The sequence below is a fragment of the Peromyscus eremicus genome, chromosome 7 (assembly GCF_949786415.1).
Source record: "Peromyscus eremicus chromosome 7, PerEre_H2_v1, whole genome shotgun sequence".
Classification (NCBI taxonomy): Eukaryota; Metazoa; Chordata; class Mammalia; order Rodentia; family Cricetidae; genus Peromyscus; species Peromyscus eremicus.
The window spans coordinates 24,516,649-24,532,298 of NC_081422.1; the positions used below are offsets into that span (position 1 = coordinate 24,516,649).

General features: G+C 42.0%; 1 protein-coding gene across 3 annotated transcripts in view; it reads left to right on the plus strand.

The window, feature by feature from the left end:
* The window catches only part of Opcml (opioid binding protein/cell adhesion molecule like), a 507,406-nt gene extending 504,935 nt beyond the window's left edge, over nt 1-2,471 (plus strand). For all 3 annotated transcript variants that reach the window (XM_059266732.1, XM_059266733.1, XM_059266735.1), the window contains one exon: nt 1,918-2,471. In XM_059266732.1, the coding sequence (XP_059122715.1) occupies nt 1,918-2,018 (101 nt within the window). In that variant the 3' untranslated portion in view covers nt 2,019-2,471. The remainder of the gene's footprint in view (nt 1-1,917) is intronic.
* Nucleotides 2,472-15,650: the final 13,179 nt, after the last annotated feature.

Here is a 15,650-nt window from a genome sequence, read left to right on the forward strand (position 1 = left end):
TGCAGGAGAATATGTGCAGGTTCTGTTAAAGCACTTTGCATTTTATCTATGATCCTTGAGCATCTGCAGATTTTGGTATATGTAATGGCTGCTGGAACAAGATTCTGTAGATGCTGAGGTAAAGCTGTGTATTATAGAGATACCAGTTTGGAAATAAACTTGTGAAGAAAAGTATAAGCCTTCCAAATCTGCATTGTTTAGTTCCTTATAAACTTACTTAGCTATAAAAGGTGAATTTCAGGCTTGAGGTCAGTTCAGACCAGGCTGAAAGACCCTGTCCACCCCTGACCCATCCCTGACACATTATGGGAACTGAACTGCTCTGCAACTGAAACATTTTCAAACTTAATACTTTCTATGGGCAAATACAGTTCATTAGGATGTATGTTGGCCTTGCTAGGGGCCCAAGAATCAGGCTAATTTTCACAAATATTTTTCACCTCCGAGGGTCCCATAGCACTATGATAGAATCTGGCTCCTGCTGATGTTTGTGAATACTCCATAGCAAAAATGCAGTACATAGCAAGCCAAATTTCAAGCTATCACCAAATAAATATGACATTTTAGTTTATAAGAGCATTGCATATATTGTAAGTCAAGGGGAAATTTATCTGCTTGGAAATCCTTGAGGAAGAAACAGCTGCAGTCACACTGCTAAATTAAGAGTCCTGGCCATCCCTATAAACAGAGCTGAATCTTACCCCTTCCTAAGCAAGGCCATGACACAGATTGACAGCCAAGCCAATGACTTGGTTCTGGTTTAAGAAAATCCTCAGCTCTTCTCAACCACTCTTCCCTGCTAGCTTGGTTTCCTTCCCAAAGAGGCCCTGGAGGCCTAGCTTGAATTGTTGGTAGAAGAGGTGTGCTGTCTGTCTGCTTATCCTTCCCTTCCTCTCTGGTCCTATGGAGGCATCTCTCTGTGGCTTTCACTCCTTTGACAATGTGCAGTTTGCTTTTCCTGGGGTACATTTGCTTGTACTTACTGACTAGGATCTTGCTTACCACTCTAAGTGTTTGTAAACAAAGTTCATGGAAGGGTCCAAGAGACAGAGTTCAACACCTGCACAGGAGGCCTTGGACCTAGGCAAACAACGATAAGAGTAGTTGGTAGTTTGTCTTTCTGAAGCATGGTGAAGGAGCCTGAGTTGTGACTCTGGGGTTTTATTTTTCTGTAGAATGTGCATGACTCTGTAGGGCCAGAGGAAGGAGACAAGAAAGACAGAAAACAAGAGAGAATTCTTTAAGCTGAGCCATCTATAGGGTGATGATTTGTTCTAGGGAGGCAGAGTTTTGTTTGTGGATATTAGAGCCATGACTGGTGACTGAGATATACCCACTCACAGTCTTTAGTTACCCTTAGCAGCTTTGAGAGGGGCTTCCAACACCCGAATTACACATAAAAAGGATGAAATCTGCATCTAGACTTCTATAACTCACAAAATACCTCCATCCCTCTCTCCCCAATGCTTGCTTCTCACCCCTGGGGATCCTCTCCTTCACACCCATACCTGTCTATTTCCTGGTCACCCCTATCTGTACTAGAGCCCATTTCCACGGGAAAATGATGGTAACAGGCAGTGAAGGGGTCATCATGCCTTAGCTTACTATAGAGCCCTGTGTGTTGCCCTGATCTTGAGCCAATGTGCTTAATTGACTGTCATTAACTCACTCGTCATATTTTTCATTCTTGAATTTTCAGAAAAGGTGGCAGTAGTTAAAGCAACCCATTAACTACTCCCTTTAGGGTTCAATCTTCCTATTGGGCATTCTCTGGCTCTCCACACCTAGAAGGGTCGGTGGGGAGGGATGAGACTTGGGATACTTGCCACAGAGAAGCATGACTTGCACTTGTCAGGGGTAAATATGGTGCCCTATAGGCTATATGCTAATGAATCTGTCTCTCTCTCCCCTACACAGGGCCTGGAGCAGTCATTGATGGTGTAAATTCGGCCTCTAGAGCACTGGCTTGTCTCTGGCTCTCGGGGACCTTCTTTGCCCATTTCTTCATCAAGTTTTGATAAGAAACCATAGGTCCTCTGAGCAACGCCTGCTTCTCCATATCACACAGACTTTAATCTACACTGCGGAGGGCAAACCAGTTTGGGCTTCTTTTTGTTTACTTTTGTTTTTCTTGAATTTTGTTTGTTCATTTTCTGGGATTGATTTTCAATTTGATTTGATTTTTCTCTTTTTTAGTTTGAATGAGTGGGGTTGGGGGTTGGGGTGGGCAGGGGTCTACCAAGGGTAGGATAATCATTCATTGGTGTGCCCCCAAATGGAATCTGTTCCTGCTGCCTTGGCCTTCCTTTTCTCTACTTCTCTTCCCACAACCATTAACACACACACACACACACACACACACACACACACACACACACACAGAGGCATTCTACAAAACTGGGCAAAAAGACTATGTCCCATGACAAACACCCTGAAGGTACAACTTGACTTACAATGTAGTCCACAGTAAGAGTTGCATCTACATGTCCTATTGTCTTTTGAGCTTTCAATCATTTCCCCAGTCAAAAGGGACATATCCTTATCCCCATACTTATCATCATCTATTCCATTAGGTTTCCCACCTTTTCTTTGTAAGAAACTCTCTCACTATATCCATAGATATGCATATAATTACACCCACATGTAAGATTCTTCCATCTTCTCTGGCCTTTCCACTCTAGGCATTTCTTCCACTAGCTGTAAAAGAATTACAGGCTTGAGACTATGCATGCAGCCCAAAACTAAACATTTACAAGTCAAGTAACAAAATGAGGGAAGTATATTAATGCTAATACTTCCCTTAAATGCTGTCACAACTCATGAAAAGGCGATCAATAGCTGGCTAATTAATTTATCAAGCTATCAAAGCAATCATACCATTATCCAGCTATTCAATTGATTTCTCTCTCCATCTAGTTCTATCCACCTGTCTTTCTCTCACACAATCCATTTCCTCTATTTATCATAACATCAATGTAATTATCTCACTGTTTTCTGATTCTCTTCCCACTACTCACTATCAGTTCATCACTGTATTAACCTCAATCATATATGTCCATGCCACTATCTCCATTTCTCCACCATTATCAATAGACATTGTCATCTTCAAATCTGCCTAGCAACTTCTTATGTGAAAGCCAGTGATCTCACAGGCTAACTACACAGAAGAGCAATTCCCTATGCCATGGATCCTTGGGAATGTGGAAACCCTTCCACCCAAATTAAACATTGTGAACAGATGGACCAAAGTAGCAATCTAAAGATCAGTCCCTCGTGATTCCCAGAGAGACTGTTTCCTGAAACGCCTTCTTGGGAAGCAGATGAGCCCTGGGGAAGCTTGATTATGCTGCATCTCTCCTTCAACAGCTGGAAGATCAAGGTACCAACCTCATGCTGCTCTCAGCCTTTCAAGAAAAGTGCACGTCAGGAACTTGGAGGAACTTCTTGGTCGCTGGCTTTCATTAGCAAAAAGAACCTGATGAGAACCACGTATCTGTCCCTTCTTTGTAAAGAAAACAGTCCATCAGTCGAGGTGTGATAACTATAGCTAAGCATCTCCCTTCTGCTCCAGTTTTGATTTGAATTGTTTGAAAATTATCCAGCAAAGGGCTGATGGAGGCCAATTACGTGGCGCATGTGTTGACAACTCTGGTATTTGTTTCAGAAAGCTCTTCTAAGCTGAGGGCACTTGAGCTACTGACTTAATTTCCAAGCACTTGATTAACACAACATGGCAAACAGGCGGGAAGTGTAAGTAATACTGTTTCCCAGGCCCTTTCTCTAGCACGTTGGGGATAAATGTCCCCACATTTCTGTGTTCGAAGCAGGCCTAGTATACAAAGAAGATCAAATCAAGCCTCTCAGCACTGTCTCTTGGGAACAGAAGAACTCAGCCAACAAGGGAACCTGCAGTTCAAATGAACAACGTTGAAGGCCACAAAAGGATCTCTCTAGGGACTAGCTTACTGAGTGAGTTGAGAAGGAGTCCCAACAGTGACTTTCTCACAGACATGTCCTGCCTCCCTCTGGGATCCTTTTCAGGTCCACCTCTGAAAACTGATAACTATGGGTTCCATTAGAGTTCAGTTCCTGTTAAGCTTCACTGATCGCTCCAGTATAAGTGGCCACTCTGTGCCACTATGGCCACATAAATACAATACCCACAGTGGGTACATATAGACCTGTGTATACATATTCGCATATACACAAATGCAGGCTTCCTTGGCATACAAAAGCTCAGCGCTGTCATAAGAGATAGAGCTGGGGTGAGCAAAATTAATACTCTACTTGCCAGCTGTAAACAGACATCTGCATTTCCTAGCGAGCTGCCAAGAATGAGACTCTGAGAGCATAAATGATGTGCCAAAAACCAGTCTATTTATTCCAACTTCCAGAGGCAATCAGGAGCAGGCACGGAGTCAGAATTACAGGTCGGATATATGAATTTCAGATCTGTCACCGCACTCAGCACCTGGGAGTGGGTTGGTGTCAAGCATTGTATGAGACATAAACGTGGCATTTGAGTTTTCTACTAATCCTACATTTGTTACTTTGGAGAAAAGGAAAATGTGGATGCCATGGGAACTGAAAAGTGTTGGGTGATGTGCTGCTTGAAATGGACAAGCTGTAACCGTTCTTCACCACCTTGCACAAGCAGATCATCAGAACCCCATTGAGTATGGACTCAGGGTCACCATGCAACTCTGCTGTGCCTATTCTCACTGGATACTAGACGTGTCTCTGGTAGTTACCTACTCCATCCAAACTTCAGAAGGAAAAAACATGCTCTAGCCAATCCTCATGTCTGGGAAAAAGAAAACCAAGAAGAAATGACTCCAGGAAACTGGGTACCCGATATGAAAATGACTTCTACAGAACAGACATGCCCCAGCTCCTGTGTTATCTGAGTAACCTTGGTGAGGATGGATCCATGTGATGGGAGCTGGTTCCCACACTTTGAAGCAAGCAGAACAGCACCCGCTCGCTAAAAACAACATACACACGTCCACATGCCTTTCCGACTTTACACATGAAGGGGGGACGGATCGGGCCTACTAGACAGATTTGTTCAGCCTGTCAAGGGTGGGTGTGGGGGAGGGATAAGGTTAGGAAAAAAGGATCACATTAGTCTGAGTTAACTGGTAGAACGTTGTGGGTTTTCTAAGTGGAAACCACGTACAATTTATCCAGAGATTAAGTAAAAGGAATTCAGCAAAGGTAGTTATCCTAAGACATTTCCCCTTCCCAAAGCAATGCTAATTTGTCCTACCACCAAAGTAAAGCCAATGAAAGTGCTAGTGTCAATGGCTCCGGCCGAGCTTGTTTTTAAGTAGTTTAATGTCAAGTGCCTGATACAGTCAACTGCAAGTTTAATCAAGGGTGTTTAGATTTTCTTTCTTGTTCTCATTGGGGAGGGTGGGGATGTAGTTGTCAAAACATATAGAGCTCTGACCCAGATCGCTCAATACACGGCTCTTCTGCTGTGGGCTACAGTTGTGTGCAGTTCAACAGAAGGAAAGAGAGGGCCGTGTGTCACCCAGATGACAGGATCTTTATCCTTGGAAGTTCCTACTGCTTTGGGATGTTGTTCATGGGTTGGGAAGTTAGTTTTCAAAATCTGGTGTGGTTGGGGTCTCAAGAAGCTCCACCGCAGAGGCTGAGTTTTAAGAATCTCTTTCTGCATCCCTCTGGTCAACTTGCCCTCAGCAAAGAGGAAGAGCAAATTCTACCTATCTTAGAAAGAAATACCAAAAGAGCAGAAAAGCCCCAAAGTAGATAGTTGATCCTAGATTGTTTATCACGGCCACTGGATCAAGAATGGTTGAAGTTTAATACTATTGTTTGGGTTGATGCTTTCAGGAGGGGCACATGTTCTTAGTAGCCCATAGAGCAATTGCCAGCCCTATAAGAGGTGGTGGGAGGAATAGCTTATGAAGTTACGAGGGAGTATCTGTCCCCATTTTGATCCTGAGTATTCACCAGAATAGGAAGAACAGTATCTAGAATCGGGAACCCTAAAGCCGTTCCTGTTAGAGCTAGAGGAGGCAGCATAATTACTATTTCTAATTTGGGGGCAAAATGTATTTTTCTCCAACAGCAAGAACATTTGGGTTCTATTTGGCATAAGTCTTACTCCTAGAAATTCTCATGTCCAATTGCTTCCCCCCTTATTATCCAGAGCTCCCCTCTCTTTCTTTCAAGACAAATGCGTTTGAGTAGCTACGGCAACACTTCACAGGTGTTTAACTAGGAACGCAACAGTGTACAGGATGCCGTATGATGAAAACTTCTAATGACCACACACACACACAAAAGCAAACAAATAAAAATGCCAGGCTCATTTCCCCCATTTCTTACATAAGAGAAGAGAAGTAAATGGAAGGAAGAAGAAATAGATTTGCAATTAAAAATGTGACAAAGAGATAAAGCTGAACCAGTGCAATTTAGCCTTCAGGTGCAGAACGTGGAGCCCAAAAGAACGTGGAGTGGACTTAATTAGATGCAATTGTCTTCACAGTGAAAGTAGTCAGCAAAACCCAATTTCCAGCATTTTGGAAGAGACTTCCCGCACCCCCTCCCCTGAGTGGTGCCCTTTTAAGACACATGGTTGTTTCACACCACTAGGTGGAGAAAGAAAGATTGGGAGCCTCTACTTTCCTTGTGGGGCTTCATACCAGGTTATTTGGCAGAGTTTCAGAATCTCAATAATAACAATGGTAAGTAATAATAGCTGCCCTTGTGTTAGTGAAGAGGAACATTTTTAATCATTCAGAAATTCTTGTGACATGTAAAGTGCAATTGTGAGGAATGTGTGGGTGTACGAAAATGTATCTGTCAAGTTCAGAGTCCTCTAGATTAAAAAAAAAACTTATATGATTATCAATGGTGCCGTTAATAGATGTGTTGGACAATGGGTGTGCCCATTTTCACCATTATTCTTAAAACAAATCTATGTACTGATGCTTTAAAATTTTATCACATGATACAAGAATATGATTTTGTCAGCCTTTAAAACTTCCCTTTTTTCCTTTTGCTTTCTTTCTTATTTTTTTCCTTCAAAAATCAATGAAGACTTGATTTCTGTCAACCATTGTATTGAGGGTGAATATACTACCTGGATTTTGTGCATGTTACATTGTAGCTGTAACCTTTTCTAATTCAGGATGAACACAAGACGGTTGTGATTGTGCAGTGTATCAATAAAGTTTGAAGACATTTGTAACTTTTAGGGGGCTCTTCATTAGGATGTCCCTTTGAGATCCAGTAATGGCAAAAGAAGAAGAAGAAACAGTTATGTGTTGTAGACTTTGAAGAGTCAATGTGATCAGAAATATGAGTAATGCCCCCACCTTCCTCTCTCCCTCTCCCTTTTTCCTGTTCTTTCTCCTTTTCTACACACACACACACACACACACACACACACTCACAGAGCACTCTATTTACTTTCTGTATCTTATGTCTAGCAAATATCTATGCTATTTACAAACAACGAAACATTCAGCTCAAGCCCCAAAATCTCAGTTATTTACTGACATTGGCTAAATTGAAATCAGAAGTTTCCTAAAACAATGACTGGGTTCCTCTCAGTTTGGCCATTCTTTCTCTTTGGAGTCTCCACTACTTCCTTTGGCTGACGTCTGCACCTTTCGCCAAGGATGGCAGTGGTGATGTACACTCGTTCTTGAATGGAGGTGCCACCAGACTATCATTCAAAGTCTCAATTGTCATAATATACATACAATAAATAGGAATATGCCCCATTTCCCAGGTTGTCATCTCTAAAACATTTTATTTTCCCCAGACCCCAACTTCTCCTCCATTACCACATTGTTTGTGTAAAAGAATGGATAATAAATTTTAAAAAAGCATTTTCTCTCAGCAAGCTGTCCCTCAGTAAGTCCTTCCCGGGAGATATTTCATCTTGGACATACTCAATGAATTTACCTCTCATCTGTACCATTTGTGATTTTAATACACCTTCCCATTGCTTCATCTCCAAATTCTGATGTGTTTTATTTTTATTTTCAACCCCTAGTTTGCTCTAGGCTTCTTGCAGATAAAGCCGAGGGGAGTGGGCAGTGATGATTTGGGAGTTCAGGATGGGATAGATAAAGATTCTTGATCTCATTTTACAACACAAGTAGCTTTTCTGGAAAAGCTCTTGAGCTAAAATTTTGAGACTTGTATTCTTATTCTTGTTGGTTAATCCAGAGCTTCTGTGACTCAGTTTCCCCTGAGGAAAAGGAACACAGACACCTCAATACATGAGCTATATGTGTGCTTTGTAAATCAAAATGGCAAGTAAATGCTTGGTACTGATGACTGGGAGTGTCTATTCTCCTTGTGTTTGGTGTAAGAGCATGGCATCCCCATTCCCCTACTGACCTTCACTCCTTCCACATTCCCTTTCTCTCCATACTTTTTCTTCTTTTTTTACATCACTTTCCTCCTTTTTGCACCTGACTCTCTTCTGTTCCTGTTCATGCCACAACAATTTCCCATCTACCTGCTCTTTTTTTCTGGTAGAGACATTTACCAGTGTTTCACTCCATCTGGCCACTCTGCCATCAAACATCAGTGTACCAATTTATTCTTCCATCAGCTAACCACTCACCTAGCCATTCACATATTATTTCCCCATTTATACTACCCTAATTCTGTCTATACAATCATGTGCCTCCCTAATGTGACTGTGTTCTCGGTCTATTTATTTAAGCCATCTATCCATTTCTTACCTGTCAATCCATCTGCTGAGCATCCTCCAGCTAGCCTTTGGCAGAAATACCTATTTCTCAGCCCACTTCAAGGTAATGAAAATCTTGGCTGTTATCTCTCTATTCCACAAGGGAGGCTTTATCTAGTTATTCTGAAACACAGTCGCTAAACGATTGGATGCATTTTTGTTATCTTCACCCCAAATACACCCTATTAAAAACGTACACCTACAGAAGTGCTTTGGGAGACGTGTAAGGGCATAGCTGCTCCTGTTGAGATGTGTTACATTGGGAAGAAGATGGAGAATTAGAAGTGAAAACACTCAGACGAAGCTTAACGTCTCGTATTTTTTGTATGTTTGGTTAGTCGTTTTAAATACTGTTTAATAATTTGGATTTATTTGGGGAAAAGATCTCTTTCTATGGTATATGCAGACCTTTTACTGAGAACCTTCCTTCCTCTGCTCCCTAGTGCTGGGATTACAGATGTGTGCCACGGTGTGCAACTTCATGCTTAGCTTCCTAACACAAAGATTGCAGTTGTACAGTGAACACAGCCAACGACTGCAGAAGCAGACAGGAAGAGCCTGAACAGTGACTCCCCCTTCTTTCCACAGACCTTTATTTGATGCTTAGTAAACTAGCTACCTTTGTGAAAGCTAAGGGTGACTGATGCTGTCACTAAGACCTTTGGTCAGTTCTAGAACCCCAAACTGGGACACCACAAGTGATGCTGCCACAGTGTCGTCATAATCGTCTAGTCTGGAGGGTTCTCTTCTTCCTCATAGGCACTCTGTTTATTCATGTATTCATCATGCATGCACCACATCTGCAGAAAAATTCCCCCAAGGAGTTCACATTTAAGATAAGGAAAGAGCTGTATAAAAAGGAACAATTACAGTAAAATATTGCAAGTATTATGATAGAGAGATGAGAAAATGGTTGTAGGCTACAGAACAAATATTGGGAGATAATTAGGAGACTTTCTTATTTTTCCCTATTGATCCCCCAGGGACAAAAATCTGGGATGTAAACAACTAAGATAGGCAGTGGACATTGCTCACAGATATTATTAATACAAAATAAGCAGGTTAACAGAACTATGGTGCATTCACTGTTCAAGAAGTCTGTGATGGAATAAATAAACATTTGTTAAGGGAATAAGTACCAGGAAAGGCATTAAAACTCGAAACAGCCAAAGGGACACACTATGCAGTTTGTGATAAAGCTGAGTCAAGACCTTTGGGATGGGTTGGACTAACATCCAAAGTGTCAAAGCTGGCTGGAATCTAAAGCTCCATCTCCATGTAGGGTTACAGAGTGCATTGTCCTTCCTGCACCAGGGAGCTCTATGAGCCTTGGTGGTGGTTGAGAGAGTTAGAGGTGATTGGGACTTGGCAACAGTGGAGACCATCATTGGATGCAAAGGGTGGCCTTACTGGGTTCTGGAACAAGGCTCCACAAGATAAGATGCCTCAACTGCTCTGCCTTGGGATGAAATGGCAGACTTATTTGCATTTAAGTGTTTAAAAGCATCTCTTCTTTCAAACACAAGAGTGGATATAGTATTTACTTCTCCATTAACTATCTCTAGTGAGATGTATTTTCTTTCATTTACTTAGAGTCCTCAAACCAAGTATTTTCCCCAGAAATGTGGCATGATACAACTAGGGGAATATCTTTTTAAAATTACAACTTTACAAATTGCCTTGGACCAATTTCTGCCTTCACTGAACTTCATTCTCAACTCTGACAACATAGTGGCTATAATAACCACCTTCCAAGACTGCCTGTTAGAAGTATTAGATTATTAGATGTGAATAGGTAAAAATGTTAGTGTAAGCCCTGATGAGAAACAGTTTGTTGCAAAGTAAACACTGGTTTTATTCTCTTATCCTCCCCTTAGACACTCAATGTCCCCATTTTCCTAAGCTTCTGAAAGAGATCATTCCAGCTATGTTTGCTTCTTTAGAAAAATCAAGGCATGCTTTCTATGTCATTCCCCTATAGAAATGCAAAAAACAGACAGATATTTCTGAGGCTTGGATTATGAAAGGGCACAAGCTTAGAAAATGCCATTAGTAAAGTTTTTGGTAGATCCTGACTTTCCAGGGCACCACTACAGGCACAGAGATAACAAACTAATGGGAAAAGTAGTTATTTTCCAAGGAAAGTCCAGCTCAGATTTAAAAATATAGGATGGGACAAGGCCTTTTAGCATTCACCAGTCCCAGGATTCCATCCCATAAAGAGTAATCCAACACATCATTTAAGGCATTATGCAGAACCAGAACAGCATTGAACTCAGACTGGGGGATTCTAGACACACTTCTAGAAGAGGAGATATGAAGTTGAGTCTTCAAGGAACAAAGGAATGCAGCCAGGAAAGTGTAGGGGGGTGAGCGACGTACAGAGTGCCATCCCATAGACCCCACAGATGTGGGAGAAACACAAGACGGCTAAGAAACTGGGCATGGGAACATGGGCCACTTGAAGAAGTGTGGTTGTTACAGAGGTATCTCAGAAGAATCCAGACAGGATCAGCAAGAACCAGGTATGTCCAATCTTTTGCCACTGTAACAATTTTTCATCTTCAAAGTTCACACTGGAGAACCACGTAATTGAGTGACAAAAGAAACTACACACACACACACACACACACACACACACACACACACACACAATGTTTTGAGTACATTTATAATATTGTGTTGGGCCACATTTATAACTACATAACTATACCTGGGGTACATGCAGTTCATAGGCCTCAGGCTGGACACTCGTGGTAGACTCTTAGAAATTTGCAGCAAGTGACCATGTGCTGGAATTCACCATCAAAGAAACAAGGGAGTAGAAAGATTTACTCAGAAGAGGGAAAGGGTTGGGTTTGCAGTTGAGAAAGACCCTCAGGCCACAGGGTTAAAAACAAACAAACAAACAGTGAGAGGGACCCCCTGCCAGGAAGAACTGGAATGAACAGTCAAGTGAGAAGGGGTGAGGAATAAGAAGCAATAAGCAAGTTAGAGGAATGTTGAGGGTTCAGCTGATGTTCGAGACCAGAGGAATGGCATACTGTAAGATGTAGAATATACATGCACAGTATTCCATGTTTTCAGCTCAGCCAACTGGGAAGAAGATGGCTGATTCTAAAATCTTAGGGAGACGATGCTATTTGATGCTGTTTTGGGCATATTCAGTTTTAAGTACCCTTCCGTTGAACCTCCAGGTGGAGATGTTTAAGTGCCATCAGCATTTTCCTGAGTCATCCAATCATGTCGGCATGGTCCACAAGGGATGCCTGATTTCTTTTCTCTGCCATCCTCCCTAATTCCAGAGGAACTTTAAGCTCCTCAGATCATCCATCTGCAACTCGTTTCTTATCCTCCATCTCCTCTTTATCTTGATTTTGTCTTGAGAAGGTACTGTTTTTATTGCTTGCTGTGATGGAAGGTAAAGCGCAGATCCCTGATTAGGCAGTCAGGAAGTAACAGATGATTCCAGCAGGGAAGGGGGAGAATAGTACAGCTGTCCTGCGCACTCAGGGCATGTGGTACTTCCCATCTAACAAAGAGGGTCAAGTCATTATGCAACTGGGTAACATGAGAATAATTGAACATTGAGAAGCTTTGGGCTTTTTTTTTTTTTTTTTTACAATTTAACCTGTAACTATAGTGACACAAGAATTCTTGATATTTTTACCATGTAGTCTGATGTCTGATGTCTGATGCTCACTTGCTTGCAAATCCAGAAAAGATCTTATGAGTGAGCCTGCCTCCAATGCAGAAGAATGCATTTCATTTGAACGACTTAAGAATATAGTGTTTCCTTTTCCCTACTGGTCCAAGAGAAGCCTCCCTGTACCCAGCTGGAGAGGGCTGCATCAAAGAAGGAAGTCATGGTGTTTAGCTGCATCCAGAGAGAGGACTTGGAATATATGACCCCACATAGTCACAAGAGCTCCAGTTGGCGTGTGTACAGCTGAGTAGGCAAGGTCTTTCCAATGAGGAGTAATCTGAGTATAAATCCTGATTCTGCCCAATAATATCTGTATGCACGAGGGCTGAAAGCATGAATACCCTCTGCAATCAGTTTACTCATCCTTAAGTAGAGTGAGTAACTGCCTACTCCAGTGTTGTTATCTGGTAATAAGAGAAACGTGTGTTACAAACATCCCTGGCACAGCTCTTTGTCTATCGTTTTACATCACAGCATCTGTAGCATCCTTCTCTGCCCTGTCTTAGCCCTCTTTCAAAGCACTTCCACCTACCACACATGGGGTTCTTGAAGGCTTAATGTAGAGGGCTGCTTTCTTTGTCAATTCCTTAGTCTGTGGTGGGGGCCTTGCTGCTGCTGATGGCAGGGGACGACTTGGGGACAGAGAGCAGAAAGGAACCTCTGGGTAGTGTGTCCAGTTTTTTTTTGTCAGTGTCAGAGAAAGAATTCAGAGAAGAGCAGAAATGTTTTACCAAGGTGGAAGTACACTGTCAAGGGCTGAATTTGGACTTCTTAGAAGAGATCATACCTGTGGGACTGGAGATAGCAAATGATAGGAAATCTTCAAGGAGTACTAAGGCAGTGAAAGGTAAGGAATCACAGGCATAGATAGGGATTTCTTAGAAAGAAGACTGATTCTTCATTTTCTTGGTCCCTATAGAGAGCCTTACGGGTGATGTGTCACGGTATCAGATATAGGAACATCCAACTGGGAGATGCCATTATAATGAAGCAAAGGACAGTTAGTATTTGCCTACCTTAGAGTCAAAGGAAATAAAGCAAGTGCCCATTCCCTGGTTCAGTCTCTGTGTTCAACACTATCCACTCCTCGGATGCCTTTCTCTGTGCCTGGGAGACCTCACTTAGCATGTGCAAGGAATCCACAATGCATTGGGATGTCTAGTGCTTAGGCTCAGCAGGGATATGGGTATTTTCAGGGTATGCTGTCCCTGAGGACTAAAGCAGGCTAGGATCTGCCCTGCAGCCTATGTCTTTTGTTCATGGTCTTGTTCTGTACATGGTACATTTGAGAGGACAGTTGCTCTGGTTACAAGACCAAATCACTTCAGTTTCTGTCTCTTGTCATGAAAGGTCTCAGGGGAATCAGCTTATTAGGGTAATAATCACTGCGTGGTTGAGTCAGCTCGGGCAGTAAAGGGATTCATTGGAGGACCTCAAAGACAAAGGCACTGATTCCCTGCTTGACGCAGCCATGGTCTTAATTTCCAGTCTTAATCTCAGTACAGTGTCAGCATCAACAACCCGATCCGTGACTTCTCTCTGTCTCATATTTTCCAGCTTGTATGACAGTGGCTCCACTACCCAAGCACTCTGCTTCTCTGAATGGGTCGCTTTTGATGTCAATTCCTTGCTGAGTTCCTCAGAATTCCCTCTTGTCCCTGCCTCCCTCTTCCTGCATTGATCTCAGTTCTGTGGGCAGCTTTGAGGCTCTTCTGCCTGTTCCTAATTCTCACCTTAAGAAAACTCAAAGTGCCGAGGAGGAGTGTAAGACAGGAAGCAGAAGTTTCTGTGGGGGTGAGGAATACTTTCTTGTGAGCATACACGGTTTGGTTGCCAAACACCACTGAAATCCCCCATTGGATAGCACATCTCTGCACACCCTTGCCCACCATGTGTGCAGAAAGCTGCTAACATTTATGTATATGCTAAAAACACAATGGTGTTGGGAGCCTTTGTGAATGTTAACTCACATAATGTTGAAAATAGCCCCAGAAACATGGGTAATCTTCACAAAAGTGTAGTCCACTGCCAGATTGACAAGGCTGGAAATCTAAGGAAGAGCTATCCCATTTGAAGCTAATGTTCTTTCCAGTTCAGCAGCAAACTTGCCCTAGACTCAGGGCCAACCTTATGTACCCAAATACACTGAGCTCCCTTTACTAAACGCAATAATGGCTCACTCAAGCATTATGCAAGCCTGGCTTCCTATCAGCTTCTGGGAGATCAGCTGTTTCCATCTACTTAAAGACAATCTCCTGACTCCAAGGCCAAGACTAGAAAAGGCCAGGCTCTTTATAGGAACTTTGCCCATTCCCCATGCAGAAACAAGCTGACAGGATTGGCTTATGAACCTGACCCTAGACTAGGTGAAATTCTGAGAGTCTTGAGAGAAGAGACCCTGCAAACTACCAAACTACCAAGTACTAAGGGAAGGAATGAAGTAACTCTAGACTCTACATACACAATCAAAGCTCTTAGGAGTAAGAAGAAATAGCTTTTTAGTTTAGTTTGGACAAAGAGGTCAGTAAAAATGATATTCTATGGAGTTATATTTTTGACTATAAAACATTGACTCAGTCTAGTATTCCATTCAAGAAAATGTGAACCATCAATTTTAAGCATAATTTTATTAATATAAATGCATTGTCAGTATAAAATACTTATTACCTATCTATCTAGCCATCTTTCTATCTATCTATCTATCTATCTATCTATCTATCTATCTATCTAATCAGTTATCTGTCTATATCATCTATCTATCTATCATCTATCTATTTATCTAATTATCTTGCATCTATATTAGTCACTTTTCTCATTTCTATGAATGAATACTAGACATGACAACCTAAGGATAGGAATTTCTCAGTTTGGCTTCTGATTTCAGAGGATTCAGTCCATGATCCTTTGACTCTGTGATTATGAGCCCAGTAAGACAGAGAACACCTTGGTGATAGAAAGGCATAGCCAAGGAACTTCCTCCCTTTTTGGTGGATAACAAGCAGGAAAAAAAAAGATGCCAATGTGTAGAGGCCAGGGAAAGAAATAGTCCCAGTAATCTACTTCTTTCAACCAGCCTTATCTACTATCTTTTACTACCTCCAAATAATGCCATCATAGTATGGATCTATGAAAACATTAATCCACTCACTAAGTCAGAGCTCTTAGGAGCTAATGAGCACTGGAGACACCCTTACTGACATA